The sequence below is a fragment of the Pipra filicauda genome, unplaced genomic scaffold (genome assembly GCF_003945595.2).
Source record: "Pipra filicauda isolate LSUMZ 115617 unplaced genomic scaffold, ASM394559v2 scaffold80_size11013439_pilon, whole genome shotgun sequence".
NCBI lineage: Eukaryota > Metazoa > Chordata > Aves > Passeriformes > Pipridae > Pipra > Pipra filicauda.
In genome coordinates, this window is record NW_024104987.1 from 2,747,689 (window position 1) to 2,771,629 (window position 23,941).

General features: G+C 48.9%; 1 protein-coding gene across 4 annotated transcripts in view; it reads left to right on the forward strand.

Moving 5' to 3' along the window:
- Window positions 1–23,941, forward strand: part of RGS9 (regulator of G protein signaling 9) — a 32,750-nt gene that overhangs the window by 1,352 nt on the left and 7,457 nt on the right. For 3 of the 4 annotated variants that reach the window (XR_003546137.2, XM_027749837.2, XM_027749838.2), the window contains exons 2-16: window positions 4,756–4,852; window positions 7,444–7,494; window positions 7,664–7,770; window positions 8,504–8,555; window positions 9,594–9,652; window positions 10,044–10,120; window positions 11,558–11,639; window positions 11,835–11,897; window positions 17,518–17,547; window positions 18,190–18,251; window positions 20,406–20,519; window positions 21,494–21,609; window positions 22,240–22,327; window positions 22,814–22,952; window positions 23,585–23,670. Coding sequence is in view for 3 of the 4 variants with exons in the window: in XM_027749837.2 (XP_027605638.2) it covers window positions 4,756–4,852; window positions 7,444–7,494; window positions 7,664–7,770; window positions 8,504–8,555; window positions 9,594–9,652; window positions 10,044–10,120; window positions 11,558–11,639; window positions 11,835–11,897; window positions 17,518–17,547; window positions 18,190–18,251; window positions 20,406–20,519; window positions 21,494–21,609; window positions 22,240–22,327; window positions 22,814–22,952; window positions 23,585–23,670 (1,223 nt within the window). In the remaining variant the exon portion in view is untranslated. Of the gene's footprint in view, window positions 1–4,755; window positions 4,853–7,443; window positions 7,495–7,663; window positions 7,771–8,503; window positions 8,556–9,593; window positions 9,653–10,043; window positions 10,121–11,557; window positions 11,640–11,834; window positions 11,898–17,517; window positions 17,548–18,189; window positions 18,252–20,405; window positions 20,520–21,493; window positions 21,610–22,239; window positions 22,328–22,813; window positions 22,953–23,581; window positions 23,671–23,941 lie in introns of those variants that run through there. The other variant, XM_027749839.2, reaches the window with a different exon arrangement.

Below are 23,941 nucleotides of genomic sequence, written 5' to 3' on the forward strand. Positions count from 1 at the left end.
GCTCTGAGTTCCTCAGATGGGAAGACCTGTCAGAGTGCAGCAAATTGCTGTTACAGAGCGTTCACCACTCACACACAGAGCAAGCACCACTCACACTGTGAGCAGCGAGGGGGTTTCAGTAGTGCCTGTGCTTTGCAGGTCTAAGACCTGTTAGCAGTAGGAAAGGAAGCTCCTGGGTGGTCAGCAGAAAGGCCCTGGCTCTCATCTTTGCTTTCGTTCCTCCTCTGTTTTTTCCAGACCTTGGAGAAGCTGTGTTCGGAGCCTTGGCTGTTCCGTGGCGGTGTGGTCTGTGTGCAGACAGCCACGTCCTCAGAGCTGTCTGGATACACCAAGCACCCTTACAGGTTGCCTGTGGTGGGAGCTGAGGATGCTCAGCATCCTGTGAGCACCTTACAGGCTTAAATCCACAAGGACCTAAAATCCTAGAGAGAAGCTTTGTTAATTGCTTAAGCCCGTGCTCACGCTTTGCTGCCAGCTGACACACAGGGGATCCCTGCCGTGCTCTCAGGCTGCTGGCCCCGTGTGCCTTTCTGTGGTGCTGCTCCAGCATGAGGCTCGTGATCACAGCAATCCTGCCACTGACATGGGGAGAGGACAGGGGGTTGCTTTAGCAGTGCTGTGTTCTTGCTGTGAGGCTGCTCTGCACGACTTGGGCTGGATGTGGAGCTTGGTCTTCATGGCTGAACCAAGAGGGGATTGGAGAGCCCCCTCCAAGGCCCTGCAACACCTGCTCATCCAGCAAACAGTCATGCTGACACTTAGGCTGCTTTATTCTATTTTGTTCCCCTCCTAAACTGTCTTGGTGAGAAGAATACTGGCACAAAGATCTGTTGGGACAGAAGCCCCTGAAATGCGTTTTGGCTGCATGCACTTGGCTGGATGCTGGGAGAACTTCAATGAGGCCAAGCCCTTGGTGCCTGTGCCTGCCCCAGGGTCAGGGTCTGGCTCTGTTGGGCATCCCCTGGCAAAGCTGGAAGCAGGGCTGTGCTTTCCAGCAGCTGCTGGGCTGTGTGTTTTCCCTTGCTGTGCTACACGAGCTGCATTGTGACTCATACCTTGTGCGCAGGGCTGATGGATTGGATGCTGTTTGCCTTTTCCTCTGCCTCTTCCTTACTCTGGTCCCCAGTGGCTGCTCCCAAAGCTGCACAGCAACCAGGGAGGGACCATCCACAGCCTGGCTGGGGGCTTTTCCAGCCAGGCTTGGCTTCTCAGGCTTAGACCTTCCAGCAGCTGCTGGTCCTCATCTGCCTGAGCATTTCCCAAGGTGTGCCAGCACCTGATTTTGTTTTGGCTGTAAGGAGCCATCCAGTGGGCTCCTGCTCTCTGTTTAAGTGAGACCCTGGATATGGCTGAAGCTGAGCCTTAGGTCAAGCTCAGCATCATCCCATCCTCCCTTTCCCTGTCCCAAGTGGGGGAGATGCTGGTGCTGCACCTTTCTTTGGAGCATCACACCAAACGTGACATGCTCTGAGCAGTCCTGGTGAGAGCCAGTGTGCTCAGCCAGGCCAGACTGTGGGAAGAGCCAGCTACAGCCCTGCCCTCCCCATTCATACATTTACTTGCCTTGGCTGAGGGATCACCACATGGGATCAGGCTTCCCCCTCTCAGCTTTAATTAAGAAAAAGCAGAAAGTTTTAGGTGGTTAACAATGGATTTTTGTTATTTCTTCTTTTTTTCTGATCATCCATCAATGTGCAAAGCAGGGTTGGTAGTTATAGTCCTAGAAAACAATTGAATGAGCCTTTGAGGGCAGAGTTGGGATGAAGGACTGTATTGTTACCTTGGAAATCGGAGCAAGGGGGGCTGATCCTTGCAAACAGTAACAGGCAGGGAGGGGGGCTAGAACCAAACAAATACACACGATGGAGAAGGCAGCAGATCTTTAATTATAGCACCAGGAGTGGACACTCGGCTGGGAGCTGGAGCCTGCTGAGAAAATGATCTTTCTTACATCTGAAGCAAAGATGCCTCTGTCTGATTTAATGCTGGGAGGGGCTGAACTCCTCACCTTGGAAATGTTTTGCTCTTGTGTGTCAGAGACTCAGCACCCGGATGATGCTTCGGTGTTGTAGATGCCCTGACCCTGGGGCAATTTTGCTCAGGGAAACAGGGATGGGAAATGCACCCGGGGTAACTCAACCAAGCAGTCCATCAGTGGTCATTTGCCCCCACTGCTCCATGCCATGGGGCAGTATCCATGCTGGATCCATCCTCCTTCTCCAGAACCATGGACACCCCATCAGTCACTGACCATTTGAGCTCCCACGTGCTCCTGAAATTCAGTGATGCTTTTTCTTATCACATGTGAGTTTGAGTTTTGCTTTGCACTCAGTGAGCCCTGTGACTTCCTGCAATCAGGTGGGGGACAGACAGTTTTCCTGTTGCTCCTTTGTGGCTTTTGGGGTGAGATCACCTCCATGAAGAGATTCTTGTTGCTCTGAAGGGAGAACCCCATGGCTGTCATGCCCCATGGTGGCTCTGTGCTTGAGGTGAGCTCTCCCCAGAGCCTGGCTCCTTTGGAAGTCCTGATATTTACCTCTGTGTGCATCTCCACCCACCAGCCAGCACCAGGAAGTGGCTTCTGGCTCTGCAAAATTCAAAGCAGGCAGCTCTTTCCTGGCTGAAAGCGTGACAGAATGTACTGGAGCCCTGAGCAAAGCAAGGAAATGCTCCTGCTGGGTTTTAACCAGCCCTCCTGGCCTCTCACCAGTGCCAATGGCAACTCCTGGTCGCTGTAATCACCAGTGTTCCCTTAAGAGAAGAGACAGGCTGAGTTTTGATCAGCAAGGTAAATGGTTTGCAGCCCTAACAGCAGCTCCTTCCTTTTTAATGTATATAATTTCTCCAGTGACAAGAGGGAGTGTGGCAGGGTACGAAGGCGACAAGAGCTGCTGGTTGAAGGAAGGGAACACGCTGTGCTGGGAGGCTGTGTGGGTTTCTGAGCCAATTCCTTGCTCTCAGCTGGTTAAAGACCTGTTTGAGCCCACCAGGGTGGAAGAGCAGCCCTGTGCTGGAGCGGGATGTGCTGTTCCACTTCCAGGGAACAAGTCCTGCCTGAGCCTGGTGGGACCTGCCGGGTGGTCGCAGCACTGGGGTGTGGTGGGGATGAGCAGGGCTGTGTTTGCCCCCTGTATCCACGTGCTGAAGTGTTCCCTGCTGAGTGACTGTGCAGTTATAGAGAGCAAGTGACTTCCCAAGATACCTGAGAGGCTTAGAGGGAACTGAATCTGAATTTCCTAAATGAGCACCCTGCCTGCTGGACCATCCTACCTCAGCTCATCCCACACATCTCCACAGGCATCTCTCCATGCACAGCCTTGAACTTGCTGAGGCTGAAATTGTGGGTTCTGTTGAAAGGCCTAAGAAAGTCTGCATCACTTCGGGTCTGGTTTTACTATTTTAAAATATTTTGTATACGTATTTATACAAATATTTGTGTGAAATTTTACCAGGCTTCTCTGTTTTAGTATTAATTTGTCACTGCCTTTAAAAGCAGTTGAAAATCCAGTTTTACTGGCAGGCCCAGGGTGCATCCTGTCACTACAGCTTAAATCCTCACTGAACTTGGCAAGACTTGGGAACAAAGTCACTGTGGTGCCTGTGAAGACAATGCCCTTCATTATGCGTGAGTGTCATCAAGTCACACTCATTAAATCCTCTACTCCTAGTTAAAAAGCTGCAGCCTCACCCAAAATGAATGTGCAGAGAGACCAAATTGGTCCTGTTGAAACAGCTTTGATTTAGTATCTCTGGAAGCAGAAGACAGAAAGAAGAGCATGATCCCCAAAGCCAGTGCTCTCACAGCACTCGGATGATCTAAAACAGGGAGATGAGGAGCGTGGCCCAATCCACCCATCTGAGCTGAGGATTCCAAGGGGAAGCAGGGGCTCTTGTGCTTTTGGGATGGTGCTAGTAGGAAGTCAAATAAAAGATCTTTTAAAATAATTAAAGATAATTGGAAACCAGAAATAGAAGAGGTCTGGCCCTGAGGGTGAGACTCATTCTCTGTTAAAAGCATCACTCAGGAGTCCAGGTGGGAGATGCTGCCAGATGGGATGATGTTGCTCTGGATGGTGTGTTTCTGCCCCATCCCTGGAGGGACTGAGATTTGCTGCCCGTAGACCCTGTCTCAAAGCTGTGTGTCTCAGGCTGTGCTGTCTCAAAGGACAGTTCTCATCCCCCCCACACCCCAGTTTGAGCTTCTTGCTCAGCCCCAAAGCAAAGCAATGTGCTTCTCTTGCTCTTCTGCAGTCCTGCCTGGTGATTATCAGCAGACCAGGAACAGAACCTTTGCTGTTTGGTCTCCAGCCAAAATATTGCTTATATTCATGGTGCATGGTGCAATATCTACAAGTCTGTGCACAGCTGGGGGATCTGTGCAATAGAAGCACAGATTCTATTTCCTCCCTTTTTTTTTTCTTTCAAATTACCCCATCAAAGAGCCCACTGAGCCAGAAATGAACATTTATGGGTAGCAGAGATTTTATTTATTTATTTTTTCTGAACTCAGCTCTCATGGAGTGGTTGCTAACCCTGGCTGTGTGTTCAGTGGGAGGGAGTGACCCTGTGAGTCAGTGTGAGAGCTGACATGGTTTGGAGGTGGCATCTCTCATGGCAGGGGGGAGGTTTGGAGAGGGCTGTGGCTGTCGAATCCATTCCTGTGGCACACCACTGCCCACCCCTCTGGAATGCTGCAGTGGTCCTGGGGCTCCCTCCTGCCCACTCCTGTAATCCATCCCATCCCATGCTTTGCAGATCGAAGCACTTATGATGGAGATGCAGAGTCCAGACACAGGCATCAAGACACAGACACAGACAGTGATGGTTGCCAGCATCCCACACGCTGTGACAGGTAAGAACTTCCCTGGGGGAAGGGACCTGGCTAAGAAAGTTCAGCAGAGAAAAACTGTGTGTGGACCCCATGGCCAGGGTTGCCAGTGCCTGGCTGAATGCTGGAGCCCTTGTTCCCAACAAATATTTGCTGTGCATCCTTTGAGATGTACCTGCTCCCTTTATCTCATACTCACTTGTGTCTCACTTCATTCCTGCTCTTGGAGTCAGAGACACAAAGATTGATAACCTGCACTTTCAGCTGTCTCATGGGGGTTAACTCAAGTGACCTTGCTTTCTTTCAGCATAGAGGTGAGTAGGTACTGCAGCCTCCAGACTTATCATATTCCCAGTGAGGCTGGATCACAAATAAAGATAAATATTAAAACCCCATTAAAATAAGCAGCCTGGAGGCAGACTGAAAGATGGTACTTTAGAAATGAGCAATAAGCAATTAGTCTCCCATTTAATGTTTACTCCTAGTAATAATTTTTCTTTAGTAGGCAGGAAAAGCACAAAATACTCAACCCACTTCTGTGCCTCTAAGTGACAGCTTTGCTTCATTCAAGCAGGCTGAGGAAGCAGCAGACAGGACCTGTGCTGTGTTCAGTGTTACAGGCAGCTCTTATCTCAGCCTCCTTGTGCCTGCTCCTCCTTTCACTGGGCACTATCAGTACCTCTGCTTCCCTGTCCTCCACAAAATCTCTTGTGAGGAACCCTCTGCTGTAAATATTCACACACAGTCTTACCCAAGTTTCTTCCTCCCGCTTCGGTCTTTCTGCAGCGCTTTGAAATTCAGAACAAAAACTCCCACTGAAACCAGTGAGTTTGCTCCAGGCGACTCAGGAGACTTTCCCCACTGTGTTTGCAAAGTCTGGGTAGGCCCTGGGTGTTGTTTGCCCCAATTTTTTTTTTTTTTTTTTAAAGCAAGGATGCAGAGCCACTGAAGTCGCTTGTCCATGGGTAGAGTCAGTCGGTGAAAGGGTCAGGAAGAACTCGGACACATCTGAAGCTCGTTCTCAGCAGCACCCTCCATGCATTGCAGTGCAAACCACATCCTGGCTCACACAGTGATTATGCAGCTGAGTTTGGTGTACAAAGGAGCTGGCCTTGCCTCCCAGAGCTGTCAGGGAATAGTTAAGGCAGCACTGCAGGGAAGATTCCCCTGTGCTGGAGGTGACATCCCACACAGATTAAGTGAAGGGGAACAAGAACTTCTCTTGATGTCTACCCAACACGAAACACCACTTCCTAAAAGTCCATGGCCAGCTGGTGTGGAGGGACAGTGCCTTTTGGCACTCATCCTCTTTGCGTGCTGTCTGCTTCATTCTGGTTCCTTAACTAGAAGTGCTGCAAGTTGCCTCTTGCATAAGTCATAAATTCTAGTCCACTTCTGAGAGGCGAGTTCCAGTCCTTTGCTCACCACTCTCTAAACTGTGATATTTTTAGTGCTGCACAAGCTGCATGGATACTGATGGACCTCTGGGTGTTGCAAAAGATACTGATTCATGTCTGGCGAGGGCCTGGTGAAGGCATTGGACACAGATCCACTGGAGAGAGCCTGGCTCTGCATGTGCAGGAGGCCAACTAGTTAAATTCACTCAAAGTCAGTAAAACGGCTCACAAATAAACCTCAATGTTGAATGTGCACCTTTGGGGGAAAGTGCTTACAGAGAGAGCTGTCTAGAAATGAGTGATGAGATAATCCTTTAATTTCATCTATTTCAGGAAGCAGGCAGTAGGATAAGAGCTCTGAGCCCCTATTAGAAAGTTAAGTCATCACTGCAATGTCAAGAAAGGTCAACACCTCAGTCTGCAATCCTAAGGGAGGTCTGGAAGGAAAGACCAGTAATTGATCAGGGAACAAGTGCATTTTTACCCTCTTTAAATGGAAGGAGGTTCATGAAATTTGCCCCCCAGAACATAAAACTAAAACTGCTGGAGATTTATGCTGACTGTGGGTGCGACTGCTCACACTCCAAGAAAAGAACTGGGAGAGATAAAATGTGTGTGAACGCAGAAATCTTGTCTCTCTTTGATAAATTCTGTTACCACTGCAGCTTGGGTCTGAGATTTGGATATCCCTTCTATTCCTTCAAGGACTCTTAGAGGACCTGTCACTGTTTTTCTATAAAACTGACACAGGACCGTGATCTGTGAATCTGGAGGTTCTTTGCAGTTAATCTTTCAAGACAAGGTGATGCAGAACAAGGGGCACTTCGCCTTCCCTGGGTGTGAAGGCTGTTGCATTGCTTAAGGCACTTCACCTTCCCTGGGTGTGAAATCTGTTGTATTGCTTAAACCCTCTCTAAGCCACCTATGAGGGTTTAGGTGCAGCTCAGGCCAGGTGTGCTTGTGCACACACTTGCTGTGCCATGCCAAGGTCACTGCCTGCCTCGGGCTCCCTCTCCCAGGGAATGGTGCTGGCTTGGTGAGTGACAGGATGGCCAGTGGGAGACCAGCAGTGCATTTTATCTGTGCTGCCTTGTGTGGTGCATTTGAAAGTACATTTGCAAAAAGAGGTCTGTGCCCTTGGGGGGATCCAGAGCTTGGTGAGGGCTGTGGACCGGAGAGGTCTCATTTTCACCTGATGGGGTTTTTTTTGCCTTGCAGGTAATGATATATTGCAGTGGATCCTTCAGCGCTTGCAGATCACTGCAGAAGGTGGGTAAAAATGTGAAAATTGAGGCTTTTTCAGCTTTGAGTTACAAAACTTTAAGGTCTCCGTAGACAGAACCTTTTAGATGAATTCTTCTCCCCTGCACAGGAGCTCACTTTTAATTCCAGTGCAGTGTTTCTGTGCAATCAAAACGTCTGCCTTCTCCATTTTCAGAGGCACTCCACCTGGGAGACCTGTTTGTCAAATATGGATACATCTACCCTCTTCAGGAGCCAAAGAACCTCACCCTCAAGGCAGATGGCAGCCTGTACAGGTTTCAAGTGAGTTGCAGCTTCTCTAAGCTGTTGTGAGAGGGTTCAGCACTAGTTTTTATTAAAAACAGGCAGCTGGGGCAGTTCCCCAGGACCTGTAGTCGTGAGTCCAGGCTGTGCAGCCCTGCAGTTGTTCAGTGTGCAGGAGGAAGGGATCCACAGAGAAGCCTCAGAATGCAGTTTACAGGGAACCTGTGATAGTTTCTTCAACTAAATTAGTGTACTTGTTCAGCTTAATAATAACTGTGCTTTCTTCCAAATGTGTGTTCCCTTCCAGGTCTTAAAGTAGCAAATGGAATTGCTGGTTGGAAGTAGAGAATGATCTGGGATCATTGAATAATGAATATACAAAAAGCACAGTAATAAGGGGGTGTTTTCAGTGTTTGTGGTTGGACTGTTTCCACCACGATGGGAAATCAGAGTGCCCTCACTGGTACTTGGAATGAGGAGTCTGGTTCCCACATGGTGCCAAATCAGGCTCCAGCATCTCAGTGTGAGTGCTCAGGCAGCAGGGAGAGGTTGTCCATATTAACTGATGGGAGAGGTGGAGTGGATTTGATATTGGCAGTCGGTTCTCCTTCTGTAGCTGTCCTGCACCACCGTGCCAGCTGACACACAGCTGAGGAGTTGAGGCTCTGAGCACAGCAGAGAACTTTCCTCCCTCCAGTGTGGGTGGTTCCAGGTGCCTCTTGGCATGAGTTCAAGGCCTTTGTGCACTAACCAGAGACTCATTTCTCTGCAGACCCCCTATTTCTGGCCCGTGCAGGGCTGGGCTGCTGATGACACAGACTATGGTGAGTTCTGCACTGCTCGTGTTTGGGAGGTGTAGGGAAAGCCTGTGGGTTTGTGCAAACAGTCCTGCACCACGTTTGCTCTTCTGTCCTTGTGCTGTGTCTCCACATGCAATGACCAGCCCTTACATTTTTTTCCATGCTCTCTTGTGAATACTCAGTAGTGCTGAATTGAGGGTGTGACCATCTTGTGGTGGCCTCGATGAGAGAAAGTGCTTAAGCTCTTATGTTCCACTAAGATCCATCCGACAGGAACACATCTGAATTACCTTCCTGGGTAGGGAAGACTTTAAACACAGGATTAGATTTCCCTGAGTAGTTAAGTGTATTCCTGGATCTGAGCCCAAGACTATCTTCCTGTAGATTTGGATCAAACCCTGCATTCAGAGGTGGTTCTTTCTTTATAGAATGCACAGTGGCTTCCAATATCTCCTGATGGCTCTTTCCATATAAATCTTATGTTGCCTTTATGATACTTTTTAGTGTAAAGCTGGTCATGAAACTTGGGCTGATGAGCTTGGTTTGCTGCCGTGGGCTGTGCAGTTCACAGACTGATTTGTTTACACCAACATTATCCTCTGTGGCTTTTATCTGCATTAGGCTGTAGATCTCCCGGGGAAATAAAAAAGCCCATTTTTAGATTGGAATGTTTTTATTAGAACTTGAGCAAAACACTGGCCTGTGTTCGGGAAGCTTGGAGGTCAAACTCTGAAGAACCTCAACATCTGAAGGATTTGGTCCAGTATCCCTTGATCCATGAAAGCCTGGCCGAGTTCCCAAAGGAAGGGTGATTCCTGGCAGGAGGCACACGCCGCCGGTTCTGCCTGGCTGCTCCCAGCCTGGGCATCCACGACAAAGTGAAAGCACTGAGTTCTTTTTTCTCCACTGGGCTTTTGTGAGCCTGGAGCTCATGGTTAGGAAGATATCGTAGCAGACAAAGACTCCTGGGTTTGTCATGTGGGTAGAATTTTAATTGTTTTAATTGTTCTTGGACTTGTTGGTCTAAGTATTACTGACTGCTTATTTGCTTCTCCCTCACAGCAATTTATCTGGCAAAGAAGAACATTAAGAGGAAAGGGATTTTGGAAGAATATGAAAAGGTGAGGAGATGCTGCACTTGTTCCATGACAAGCCCCTCATTTGCTACAGCTTTAGCCCTCTCTTGCTAATGGAGCATGGCAAAAAAATCACCTCTTTAATTGCATGAGGTGTTACTCCAGCAGTATCAAAAGCCCAAATTTTGCAAGTGTAAAAACAGCCAGTACAGATAAATGCTGGGAAGCGAATTATAATTTTAACAGGGGTAATTGCTCTCCTTGCAATGGGATTTTTGAACTGTTGCAATTCTTGTAATTACGTTCAGAACAATCCAGATTTCCTGGCTCATTTACCAGCTTGGCCTCCTTGAGCTATGGAAGTCAAGAAAACCCTGGCATGGGAGTGCCCTGGTCAGAATTTTCACACTAACTGCTTTTTTAATTTTTATTCCAGGAACATTACAACATGCTCAATCAAAAAATAAACTACAAGTGGGATTTTGTCATTATGCAGGCCAAGGAGCAGTATAAGTGAGTTGACTTGCATTTCCTCATTTGCATCACTGGGGAGGGTACAAGGAGCAGAGCTTGGCTGTCTTGGTGCACAGTTAAATTACCCTTCAAAAACACCAACTGCAACTTTAAAATGACTTTTAGGAGAGGTTTGGATTTTGCACTTGATGTGGCTCCCTGAAGAAGCTGAGGTCTGATGCTGCAGTGTGCAAGCCCTCGTTAGGGACAGCTTCATTTAGCTCAGTGTTGTCCAGGAGCATTTGTGCACCAGGCCACTGGACTTAGGGCCTGTTGTTGGTCTGGATCAGTTATTACTTGCACATCTCACAGCTGAATGGAGTGCCCTGAATGAAGAAGCAGTAAATGTTCCCAGCAGGGACTTCTGGAGAAAACTGTGAGGTGCATACTGAAACACTTAGCTGAAATGATTTGATTTTAGAAGCTGAATCCTTCAAATGGGAAAGTTGGTGAATGTTAGATGGTCTTACTCCTTTGGGCATAGGATCTTTCCTACTCCTGTGGATCCCTTTTACCTCCTTTTACCTCCCAGCTCGGCAAGCACTGCCTCTGCTGTTCAGCAGCCTCTCTGTCTTCCCTGGGATGGCAGCCAAGTCCCCGGAATACAGCTCATCAGATAACTGTCTCATTAGACACGAGACTGTTGTTCTTGTAAATTGAGGTCAGACTTGGGCTAAGAGATGCCAAATGCAGTTTTAAAGTCAGATACCGAGCCTGTGTCTGAACTAGCAGATTAAACTCGTCTGCGGCTGTTTGCTGGTGCTGCTGGGGCAGACTGGTGAGAGCAGCCTGCATCCACCCTGCTCACCACAGCAGGGAGGCCACATGCAAACAGCCTGTTGGGAATATTCCCTTCCCCATGCTAAGTCCCAAACTGTGCCCAGGACTTTTCTGGGAAAGAATTAGTTGGTCCAAGCCCAAACCCATGCTAGTGCCTCTTCTGTTTAATTGTAGAGGTGATGTGGGTTGTGGTGCCTGGGAACACTCCTTGGTACCATTTCCAAACAATTTCTTGTGAGAAATGGCCCCACTTCGCTGTGAGACAGGGATGGGACGTGTCCAGGATGTATCTCTGTGTGGCAATCCTCATATTTTGCCCAGGGACATGGGAGATGGATCAACATGAAGCAGCAGGACTGATGGCGAGTAGCGGATTGTCAGCATAAAGCTACCAAAGGGCTGCCTGTCTAATCAAAAGGGGATGTGTCTGCTCCCAGCTCAGCTCAGGAAGATGCTGATTCCTCAAAAGCCTTGTGTGGCCATGTGAACATGATCTGCAGCCCCAGAATTAGCTGAGGCAAGATGTGATCAGGAGGCAGCATCAGAGCGTCACGCTGGGGCCCATGGGGCAGGGGAGGCTGGAGGTATTCCCTGTTTCTCATCCCGCTGGTTTTAGGAGGGGAAAAGTCACGTATTCCCCTGTTGTTGGCTTTGCAGGGCAGGGAAGGAGCGGAAGAAGGAGGACAGGTATGCCCTGGACTGCCAGGAGAGAGCCTACTGGCTGGTGAACAGAACCCCCGTAAGTAGAGGATGATGGGGTGTGACTTTACTGCACTCCGAGTGGGGCATTCCCAGATTCAGGGGGCAGAGCTTCCCAGGGCACGGCTGGCACTGGAGCCCTTCGGGGCTCAGGGGTGTCCTCGTTCATTTGTGGGATCCACAGACTTTAAACCAAAAGAGTCACAAAGCTGTTGATGTTTCTTGTCCATCACAGCCGGGCATGCAGGATGTCCTGGAGTACGGAGTAGACCGTGTAACTGATCCCAATGAAAATAAGGTAACCCAGGTGAGACAGTTGTTTGTTTTTTTTTATTCACACCTACTCAGTTTGTTCAGGAGGACACAGACAGTGTCCCTGGGATTGTTTTTTTTTTGGGCATGACAGGCTGAGCGTGTCAGCTCAGCTGTAACAGCCCAACAGGCCAGAGGTTGAGGTCGTCTCGTCTGGGAGGTGGGGCCTTCAAAATAGGCTTTGGCAGCTTCTTCTGGCTTGAAATGACTTTGTCAGCTTTCTTGCCACACCAGTTAGTGTGGGTGCTTGGCTACAGGACATGTATTCTTTGCTGGTGAGACTGAATTAGGGAATCCTCTATCTCCAAGTGCTCATTGCTGCCTTTTTATTAAGGCTGAATGAATTGAGTGGGGTTGTGGGGTATAAAGGGTCAGGGGAAAGATCCAAGTTTAAAATCAAAGGACAGAATACCTCCAAAAGGGTAATTAATGTGTGGTAAGAAGATGAAGATGTTGGTGTGGTGGATGGGAGACACAAAATGTTGCCAAAAAAATGCATATTATAGACTTTAAAGAAAGAGAATTAAAGAACTGAAACCATGGAGGCTGTAACTGGGTGAACTGGTTCAGAGTCCACAGTAAGACAGTTGCAGTCAGTGGATGAGGAGCTGGAGCTGCCTTTCCCTTTCTCCTTCAGTCCTTTGAAGTGATCCTGTATTTGTGCACTTTACTGTGTTCATTTGGAAGCAAAGTCAAAGCATCTCTCAGCAATTAAATACAAATGTTACTGTGATCACACTCAACGTATTCCCACAACTTCCCATTTTTCTAACAGCCTTTAAACATCTCAGCAGCCAGAGGCAGGATAATTGCTTTGGCCAGCTGTGTTCTGTTGCTATAGAGACTGAAAAGGAGCAAAGTGTAGGCTTGGGGTGTATTTTATTTTTCCTTGCTGTAAGTAGCAGCTGTTGAAAGCCTTTTTTAAAATCTTTTTTAAGAGTAAAGAAGTGGTGGAAAGAGGAGTAAGCCAGCTCCTCGCCCACGGTTTTACAGCTGACACGGAAAGGATTTTAGGTTTGCAAACGGTCTGAAAGCCCACAGCCATCTGCCAGCTCCAAGAGGAAGTGAGCTGAGGGATCTCTGTTCAGTTCTACCCTGGAATGAGAGGTGGTCGGTTCCCCCTGTCAGTGGAGGCTCCAAGGAGGGAATAAACCAAAAGACACCAGCTTTGGGGTGACTTCACTGCCCTTCCCCTTTAAGCTGGTCTCTGTAGGCTGAGCTGAAGAGGGAAAGTTCTTCTTGCTCCTTTTGCTTTTGAGAGAGCGATTGACAACACTGAGACAGCCAAAAGCCCACATGGAGTCTCCTTTGGACAGGCAGCTTTGTTTTTTAACTTCTTACAGGCTCCTCTCACAGACACCTGTGGCTCAACAGCTTTGGTGAACAGAAAGGATGGGCCAAGCTCTGATTTGTGTCTCTGTTCCTGCTCAATCCAACCTTCACTTTGTTGGCCAAATAATTGGGGTTTTTATCTTGGCAGTTGAGAAAGAAAATTATTATTTTTTGACATCAGAGTGGCTTCTTTGAAGCTGATATGGGCATGAACATCTTTCACTTGCCCAGACCCTTTGGTGGGCTGCTCCCTCCTTGACTGATAGAGTCCTCTGGGGATAAACAGGGGCTCGAACTCCTTTGAAGGGGACTTTTATTACTGACCCATGGGCATCCCTTGCTGTTATAATGAGTTAGAGGTTGTAGCTAAGGCAGAAGTAGCCATCCATCGAGCAGCTAATTAAGTGTTGCTTTAGCCTTTTGTTACCCAGTTCTCAGACTCATGATTGAGCCTCACTGCTCAGAGAGTTACCAGGCAACTGCCAGACCCGCTGAGTGCCTGCAGGTTCGTGCTCAGCTTCTGCCTCCTGTAACCAGAGTGTTTCTGAAAGGTGCTTTAGCTCCCCCCAAAATCGTTGTGCTGGATTCAGGGGCTGCTGAATGAGATGCCCTGGCTTGTTGTACACAGCAAATCAGCCACAGATCAACGAGTCGTTGCTGGCCTTTAATTTCGTAAGTCCCTGTCAGTTTGGCTGATAAAGTTCTGCTGCATCATCACATCTTTGGAAAGAGCAGGGTCAGGAGCAGATAAACAAGAGGGGGGAAAACTGGCCTTTTGAGTGAAACTGGGCGTGTGGACTGTTAGGGATTTGATTTCCAGCTGCTGGGCTGGATGCACCAGCACAGTGGAGATGAGTGTTGAGATGATCTTGTGCCAGACTTGGGATTTGCCTCTGGCACGTGGGCTGTAGGGAAAGGCCATGTCTGCCCCTGAGGAGGGGTGTTGGTGTGTGCAGGGGCAGCTCTGTGTGCCTCAGTGCAGCTTGCAGTGTTGGAAGGGCAGTGCCCACAGGTTTGCCTTGCACTGAGCTCCAGGGGGAGGCCAAGCTGAGCTGGCCCTGCCCCGTGCTTGTGCAGGATCAGCCTCACATCTTGAAGAGCTCCGTGCTGTGTCTGTGTCAGGATCTGCAGTGTCCTGGTCGGTCCAAAATGAGCTCTGGACAACAACCTCTGCTTGTTCTTCTCTCCAAGCTTCATCTGGGCATACACCCCAAAGCTGTTTCCAGCTGTTGATGAGCTCTGTAAACAGGGAATGGTGGCCAGGCAGGCAAAAACATAATGACCGTCCCCTCCCCGGTGTGGTCAGGAAGGCCCACGCTGAGAGCAGAGGAGATCCATGTGAATGGGTGGTTGGGAATCGGCAGATATCCCAGCTCTTGTTGGAGCTCGTGGCATCAGCCCTGTGGATCAGGTCCAGGCACAGGCTCTGGAGCAGGTCCTGGCTGGCTCCCAGCTGAGCTCTGCAGCCTTTGTGCCCCAGGAGCGCTCAGCCAGAGGCACTGGGGTGTGACAAGGCCGGGCAGGGTGTCCTGGGTGCCACAATGTGTCCCGGGGAGGAGGAGGAGGATGTGTAACAGCTCGTGGCACTCGCCTGAGACAGACCCAGGCCTTTCACTAATTGCCATTTTGGTTTGAAGCCCGCGGGGCGGGGGAGCTGATCCGCGGTAATTGCGATAAGTCACTCGTTAAGGGCATTGCAAAATTAATCTCATTATGAGAAATGAGCCTTTTGTTCCGAATATGATTTCCTTCCAAATGAAGGGAGAGTGGGTGGGTGGTGCAGGGCACTTTGGCACCGCTGCAGTCACTCGTGGGGGTGAGGATGGGTGGGATGGTGGGGACCACTGGCAGTGCTCAGCGGGACACAGAGAGTATTCAGGGTCACTTGTGGCAGCAGTGAAGCTGGGAACTGGCTGTGGGAGAAAGGGAAATGAAATGATGTGCAGCTCTGGGGTGAAGCAGCTGAGATTCTTCCCAGTTACTGTCGATTTGGGAACTGGAAAGGGCTGAGCACAGCCAGCACCTGCAGCCTCACAGGGTGCTCAGCACTGGGCTCCCCTTTGGCTCTGCTGCAGTTCAGTGGTGCTCAGCCCCCTTTTCTGGGTGAGCCTTGGCAAATCCCCTCCCCACCTCGAGCACCCCACCAAGGCCCCCTTGGTTTTCCCAGGCCCAGCTGTCCACCACACTGCCCTCCACACTCAGACAGTGGCAGGAGGGGATTCTTGGTGTAGGATGCACTTAAGAAAAAAAAAATAAATCTTCCCTTGTTTGCAGACATGTCATTGGCTTTGATTTTGACTCACCCACATATAATTTTTGTATTGTCATAGCATTTTAATTCATGCCTTTCCTTTTCTATGTAACGTTTAACTTACTGTGTTCTTCTTCTCTTTCCCACAGCTGTTTGTCTCGTGTGTGTGTGGTGTGCTGCCAACCTCTCAGACCCTTCTAGAAGATAACAAAACTTTACTGCCACATGAGTTGCCTCCAAGCCACTATGCCAGCACCCACCTCTCCTCACCCCACTGCACCAGGCCTGTCCGAGGCCCCTCTTGATAAAAAAGTGGAAGAAAATAGTTTGTTTTTAAAACAACTAACAATTTTAATATTTTAAAGTCAGTGCATTAGCCACACTCAAATTCCATCAAATGGAACTGCTCAGCTGGCACTTGTAAACCTGATGAGGCCTGGCTTATATCTCAAGTTCCCCAAGGAGACAGGGAACTCCTGTTGTGCAGGAGGCAGCTGGCCTGCAACAGAAACACAGGTCTCTAAAGAGGACACTTCTAAGACAGTAAATCAGCAAATTTCTCTGCTCAAGCAGGTGATTTTTTTTTTGCCTTCCATTTCTACAGTCGGTCTGAAACAACAACACTGTAGAAATGGGGGGAAGAAATGGTGTCTACGTGGAAGGTGACCTGGCATCAGGGGTGCAGCAAAGAGCAGAGAAGGGCGAAAAGCTGTTCCTTGCTTACGGGTCCTCCATCATTTATAAGATATCCCAGCAGCCTGTGAATCAGTGAGGGAGGTTTCCTGTCCTGTTTGTCCCTGCTGAGATCATGTGTCCTGCCACATTCAGAGCCGGTCGTGGTGTTTCCAGCAGGAAAAGCTTCCTCCCTTTCTCAAAGCCAATGTGATTTCTGTTGGTGCTGCTCTGGCCAGGCTGGGTCAGTGTTAGGGTCAGATGGGTTGGCTCCATGGTAGTGCTGTAGAGATTGACTGATCTGCTGCATATCTGGCTCCTTCTGCTGAAATGGTGAGTGTGCCCTCCCAAAACCAAGCAAGTTTCAGCAAAATGTGCATATTTTTCTTCCATGTACAGAACAGTTTCTCCATCCTGAGCGGGACTAGTGATGATGGTTAAAATGCAAAAGCAGGTCTGCACCACGATGGTCCCCTCACAGAGCAGCCCTGAGGGAACACCTTACCTTTCCAAAACTAGGGGCAGCTCGGGATGCAGGTTCTCTGGGGAGATGAGGGGAGAAGCAGGGCTGCCTGTGGCATTTGGTACCAGATGCTTCATCCCTCACCTCTCACAAACTTCACCAAGGCACTCTGCAGACCCCTGCCTGCCACAGGGTTACTTTGATAGAACTTCTGGGATGCAGATCTTGGCTAAAACAGGAACTGAAGAAGTGAAACCCCTCCTGAGCCTTTAAAGTCTTACTGGGAGCATCCCTGACTTAGCCTGTCTTTCCTTCTCCCTTCTGCAGTTTATTTCACACAAAGTAACTGTGCTTCAAAGGAAGCTGTGTGAATAAACACCCTGCAGTTAATTTCTTGCCTTCAATTGCTTGCTCATTTGTGGATGACATGTAGCATAGTCTGAGTTATTCAAATCACAACGTAAACACCCCTTGCACAGCAGATACTGCTTCTGAGGCTTTTAATTGTGGTGTTTATATTTTGCAATGTGTTGGTTCCTGTCTCCTTTAGCTAATATTGAATGATCTAATCTGTGTCTCGTAAATGAATCTATTTTAGCTCCATTAGAATAACCCCTTAATTGAAGGCATGCAGGCAGCCTGTGATGGGAGAAGCAATGCTAAACAGTAAATACAGCTAATGGGACGATTTACCGTGTGTGGATGCTCTTAGCTTTGATGATACCCTGATTAGCTGAGCTGCTGTGTTTGATTTTAATTGTAATGAGAATTAATTGGAGAGCGCTGCACAGCGGCAGCCCTGCAACGGTGTTTCCACGCCTCAAGAAAAAAAAAAGAAAGGCAAGTTTAATCACCCATCCCAATGTAATGGTTTTCTTTCTTTTACAGAAAAATACTATGGAAGCTTATAGGAGAGAGGTAAGTGGTGCTTCCCTCTCTTCCAGGTGTTCATCCTGTATGTGTTGCTTACATCAGTGTGGGATGGGGGCTCAAACCCCCTGTGCAGGGGGTGTTTTAAAAACAGAGTCCCTGCCCCGTGGAGCTTTTGATTAGTGTACTTTCAGGACATTCCCTGCCCCTGCACCTCCCAGTGCAGGCAGCCAGCAGCTCCCCCAGTGAAGGCTGAAGCAAGGACAGACACCAGGGCTAAATCCAATAGATCAGAATTAGTGGTGGGGAAATCACAGGAGATACATCCAGTGGCGCCAGTGCAGAGACAGCCAAGAATCAATGATAATTACATGCTAAATCATCCAGAGCATTTGTAGGTGCCGAGGATGGTAGCTATTATTCAATTTTTATATAGCATGGGGAGCGCTTTTTAATTACTTGCACATTGCAAAATGCTCTTCTGATGTTTGCAGTAAGCTCAGTGAAAACAGACATTTTAGTGAGGCAGTTTAGGGATTCTGTGATTCCTTGGACATGCAATAATTAGGGAAGAAGCAGTCCCTGCTGTAGTTTGCCTCACTACCTGGGAGGGGGCATATCTGAGGTTCAGATAGGCCTTGTCTTCATATCTCCACGCTCCTAACCATGGCCGCGTCTGGTCTCTCTCAGATCATGTACTATCAGCAGGCCATTGGGAAGACCAGAGTGAAATCTTCTGTCTCTCTTGGAGGGTAAGTCCTGATTTCCTTCTGTCCACACATTAATTAGTCTTCAGTGCTTATCTTCTAATGAGATGATGAAGCTGTCTGCCCCGGCAGCTGGTGACTCAGCCGGGGAATCGATGTGGTGGCCTCACGCTGGGCTGTCTGGGCTCTGTGTTGTCTGGGCCAGGAGGCAGAGGAGGGATCAGAGTCCCAGGCAGGATGAAGAGGCTCCCTGGGAGCAGCACCAGCCCCTGGGTTGAGATTCCCTCTGAAATCAAGGGATGCTCAGGCTGGGCCGGGCTGTGGCGCTGGGACACAGCTCTGCAGTCTGGAAAAGCAGCTGAGTGGAGCTGCCTCATGAGGGTCCAGCAGGGATGAGCAACCAGAGGGGAAAGGCTGGCCCTCCAGCTCCTGGTTGCCAGTCTGCTGGGCTGGATTCACCCCCATGAGTGTTTCTGCCCCATGGTGATGTTCACCAGAAGGCAGCAGAGCTGGGAAGTCGCTGCTGGTTCTGTATTACAGAGGAACACACTCCTCTCTGTGAGAGCAATTAATTAGCAATTCCTCTTCCCAGTAGGAGTGTTTCCTGATCAGATTCTTGATGCAGCCAGTTAAGTGCAAAGCATCCAGTCCTGGCATGAGCCATCAGTGTGTTTGCCAGAGGCATTTCTCACCTGGAGCCTTGTGTGCTGACCAAGTGCAGCCCATAGCACCCGTCTGGTTTCCACAGTCATTGCCACCAGAGATTCATACCAGATCTAAGATAAACAAGGTGCTCAGGCCTGTTCTCTGGAGAAGACAGTCATGGATGAATGAAATGGGAGGGAGAATCTGTCTTCTGAGAGCCAGGACTTGCAGGGCACCAGCAGTTCTGCTCGTTTAATCTGTCACTGACTCGAGGTCACTTCAAACTCTCCTGCCTCAATTTTCTGAGCTGAAGCTGGGAACACCTGGCTACCTTCCAGGAATTTTGTGTTGTTTAACTGTTTGGCAATGGGGCTTTTCACTCATTAGTTCTGATGGGATTAGTTCTGCCTATCACCTAGATGAAAAATCCTCAGGAAATTTGGAGCTCCATGTCAGCTGCAGGATTGGGTCCAAATCAGATTATTATCGATGAGCAGCAGCTGGACAGTGTGCACGCTTCAGAGCACTGCATTGATTTAGGAGGAGCTCCAGAGCACTAATCATCAAAAGGACAGGGCTGTGTTACATGGGTTGGCAGGTTGAGATTTGTTTGATTAGAATATATGGACTGTAGTGAATCATACAGGTGCTGGGTGCCTTGGCATTTGCAGTGGGAAGATAGGATCGAGCACTTGTGTGCCAGCCCGTGGTTTGCTTTGTGCAGGAGCATTGTATAACTGCAGGATCTGTGCCAAAGTGCCCGTTAGCAACAGGCCCCTGGACAGTGCACTCCCAGCTCTGAGCACATGAAAGCACTTTGGCCTGGGAGGAATTTTAAACGCAGAAACCAGATGATTTTTTTCGAGAATGAAAAAGGGAGGAGAGAGCTAAAATTCTGGGACATTAGTGAAATCGGTTGTAATTATAAGTCTGGCCAAGTTAGAAGGTAGGAGAAGTGTTTGTCTGGTTCCTGCTGAGATAGAGACAGCTTTGCTTTGTGCCAAGCCCTCAGAGCCATTTGCAGAGGAATGAGCTGCGTGGTAGGTGAGGGAGGAAAAGAGAAGCTGAGATGGGCTCTCAGGACTCCCTCAGTTTCCTGGAGCTCCCTGGGCTCTCACACAGCTTGTGGGAAGGCTGGGGAGAACCTACCTGAGTGAACACAGAGCTTTTGTTCCTCTTCTCTGGCACTTCCATCCCAGGATGGTGCAGGATCAGGCCTTTGCCAGCTGGCTGGAGAAGGAGACAGAAACCATTGGGGGGCTTAGTCCCACTTCTTGAAGTGAAGGGGCAAAAGGAGGTGATTGAAGAGAGTCTTGTATCTCCTTACCCTTGAACTGACAAATTGACTGCTTTGAAAGACAACCAAGGGATTTCTGTTTGGGAAATGGAAAAGGTTAACTGAGCTAATGAATCAGTTTTTCTAGGAAGGCAGGGGTCATGTTCCAGATCCCTGTTGCTGATAGGGCTGCACCTCTGAGGAGACCTATAGACTGTACAACCAGTTATGTGCAGTTCTGGCTTCAAATTAATGTTTTGATTTTGGATTTGTTGCAGGGTTGTGAAGTACTCTGAGCAGTTCCTCTCCAATGATCCTATCCTGTCTGGATGCCTCCCCAGCAACCCCTGGATAACAGACGACCCTGAGTTCTGGGATCTCAATGCAAAGCTGTGTGTATTTGTATTGTTTTGCCAGCTTGTGGTTTACACTGACCCTTATGCTGATAGAAATCAGGAAAGGGAACCACTGATTTCATTGTCATATCTGTTCTCTGATCGTGAGCAGGGAAGTGTTCCCTTTATGACACAGCTGAGCCATGCTAAAGAAACTTGGGAATACTCCATGCTGAACTTCCAGCACTGCCTTCTTCAAGTGGAGCCTTCCTTAACATTACAGAAATTCCTGAACTGATGATGGGAGTGTGCACTCAGCCCCTGCTGAGTGTGTCTCATCCCCCCCTTGGATGAGGGAACTCCACCTTTACTAGCACAGGAATGGGATATGACCAGTTACACTCAGGTGTAGCACATGGTTCGGTGTTTACCTCGATTGGGTGCTGACAATGATTTAGCAATTCAGGGTTCAGCTGCTCCCCTTGGTCATTGCTCACACCTCAGGCTGCTTTCTTAGGAGAGACTTTGGGTTGGAGGCACACACTGGCGATATGTCCTTTCTCCCTTGGTTTTCCCTCTGGATAATATTTGCTAATTACACAGTGGCATCTCAGGGCTTGAAGCAAACATCTTACTGGTTCTCGTGTGAGACCAGCAATCCTGTTAGAGTGATTCTGTCCCACTAGACAGCCCCAGAGGATGCCTTCCCTGAATGCCTTTATGAGAAGCAAAGCTTTGGGCAGCAACCAGTGCCTCCTCCAGAATGGGACTGAGTCAAACCTCAGGGCCAAGCTGGGCTGTCACTCACAGAGCAGCATAAATCCCAGTTAAATCCTCATCCCGCTGAGGACTGAGTTGTTTAATTACAACTTAGTGGGTTGACTTCAGGAGCTCATTACACCATTCTGGAAAACAGAGAGTGCTGAGAAGTCCCTTGGCATTCCAGCAAAGGGTATTTTGGTTTAAATTAATCTGCTAATTAGGTGGGCCACACGAAGTTGGCAGTGCTGTTTGTTTTTCTCCCCGGGCAGGGTGGAAGTCCCCACCAGGATGCGTGTGGAGAGATGGGCCTTCAACTTCAGCGAGCTGATCCGAGACCCCAAAGGGCGGCAGAACTTCCAGCTCTTCCTGAAGAAGGAGTTCAGCGGTGGGTCTGCTGTGTCCCTGTGTCCCTGCCTGTGTCCCTGGGCCGAGGCAGTGGCAATGCCACCGAGTGCAGGCAGGGAAGGGATGTTGGAGGCAGCGGCTGTGCAGCCAGGGCAGCTGGTACCATCTAGTGGCACGGGACACACGGTACAGCCGGGACATTCCCGGCGTGTTTAGATGAGATTTTAGGAAGGAATTCTCCCCTGGGAGGGTGGGGAGGCCCTGGCACAGGTTACCCAGAGAAGCTGTGGCTGCCCCATCTCTGGGAGTGTCCAAAGCCAGGTTGGAGCAACCTGGGACAGTGGAAGGTGTCCCTGCCCATGGCAGGGGGTGGAACAAGATGATCTTTAAGGTCCCTTCCAACCCAAACCATCCTAGGATTCTGTGATTCCTCCTGGAGAAGCTGGAACTGGCTGAACTCACAAGCTCTTAGAGGTGTCAGTGGGCAGAGAGCAGGGGAAAGCTGTTTTCCTCCTTCGGTCCCAAGAGGATTTTCCAGCTGGCTGAAGAGTTGGAGAGACCGATTTGGGGTCAACACATATTGAGCCAAACAATTTCAGCTCAGGAGTTAATAAATGGGATTGTGTTTCCCTCAGTCTCACTCTCTGCCGATTGTCTCCTTGTTATGCAGGAGAGAATCTGAGTTTCTGGGAAGCGTGTGAGGATCTCAAGTATGGAGACCAATCCAAGGTCAAAGAAAAAGCAGAAGAAATTTACAAGTGAGTGTGAAAATTTTACATTCTTAAACTCTTTGTACACGAGTCCCACCACCTTCCAGTGGCTGTCATTCTCCAAATGTTTTATTCCTGAAACTTTTCTGTGTAACCTGTGGCTGTCTTATGACCCCACATAGGAAAGGAACCTTTGGAGATGAAAGCAGAAGTGTTCTGTTATGTTGGTACTTTTCCTCTCTGTTCTCCACTATGACATTTCAGCATCAGCATGTAATTTAAATAGCAGTGTGGAATGGCAAAGATCATGGGGCTGCCATGAGGAAAGTGGAAAGACCCTTTTGCTTCCAGTGGGCTAAAATTTGGTTTATAGCTCAAGAGGAAGTGTCTGCATGTCTCTGGACATGGAGGTTGCCCAAGATCAGGACAGCAAATTGAGTGGGGAGCTGAAGGGACTTTTCCTTTCGTGTGTAGGCAGGAATCCCCATGAATTCCCCAGTTGCTAATGGCACTGTGGATCCCTCCTCCATGCAGGCTCTTCCTGGCTCCAGGAGCACGGCGCTGGATTAACATCGATGGCACAACAATGGGCATCACAGTCAAAGGCCTCAAGCACCCTCACAGATATGTTCTAGATGCTGCTCAAACCCACATTTACATGCTGATGAAAAAGGTTTGTTATTTGTTTCCAAAGCCTAAGAGGGATTCCAGTCCTCTGGGCCTTTCCCAGTGCCTTTGTGTGTTATCAGCTGTCTCTTTCAAGGGGCCTTTGTTTGAAAATCCCCCGAGTTTGCTGAGTTCAGCAAGTGCTGCTTCAGGCCTTTGTGTTTTGCTGCTGCTCCTTCCCTCTAAGGCAGCCTGTCCCCAAGGTGGTGGGGGTCAGGTGGCCGCTGGAAGTCCTGCTTTCTGATTCCACCAGCTCATGCACATTGCACTGAAAGCAGCAGAACCAGACTGATTTTTCAGCCCTTGATGAAAAGTTTGGCTCCTGAAATACAAGCTCCTCACCTTGCAGTGACTGTGACACCCTGCTGGCCTGGGTTAAGCTCCGTTCAGATCTTTTGAGCTGGGTCTTACCTGCGAAGCTTTATTGTGAGATGGAAAATCCTGGGAATTTTACACCAAGATGAAAGGGTATTGGTTTAAATAGCTACATTTGCCTGAAAGATGCAAAGTCCCTTGGGCTGCTGGGGGAGATTATCCAGTTCCCAGCCTCCCTGGCTCCTGAGCAGCTGTATTTGGTGGTGATTTTAATAAGGGTGTTTGCAGCCCATAACTACCAGCTTCTCTTTTTTCTCCTAGTAGGACTCCTATGGCCGCTATTTAAAGTCTCCAATATACAAGGAAATGCTGGCCAAGGCTGTTGTGCCACAAGAGACTGTCAAAAAAAGGCAAGTGAAACTGGCTGTAATTGTGGGGTTTGTTTTCCTTGTTGTAGCAAGGGTAGAAAAAGCTCAAGTTGCTGCAAAATTACTATGATTTAGATGTTCTCTTAATTAAATAAAATTTTTCACTGAGAAGATGCTTTGCTTTGAGACTGGTGGTGCTGTTTATTCATGAGCCCTTTGGAAGTGGCTTGTGTACAGTCGGAATAGACGTGACAACTCTCAGCTGCCTCCTCTGTTGGGTCTGTTTAGAAGGGCTGTGACTGTTGAATTAATC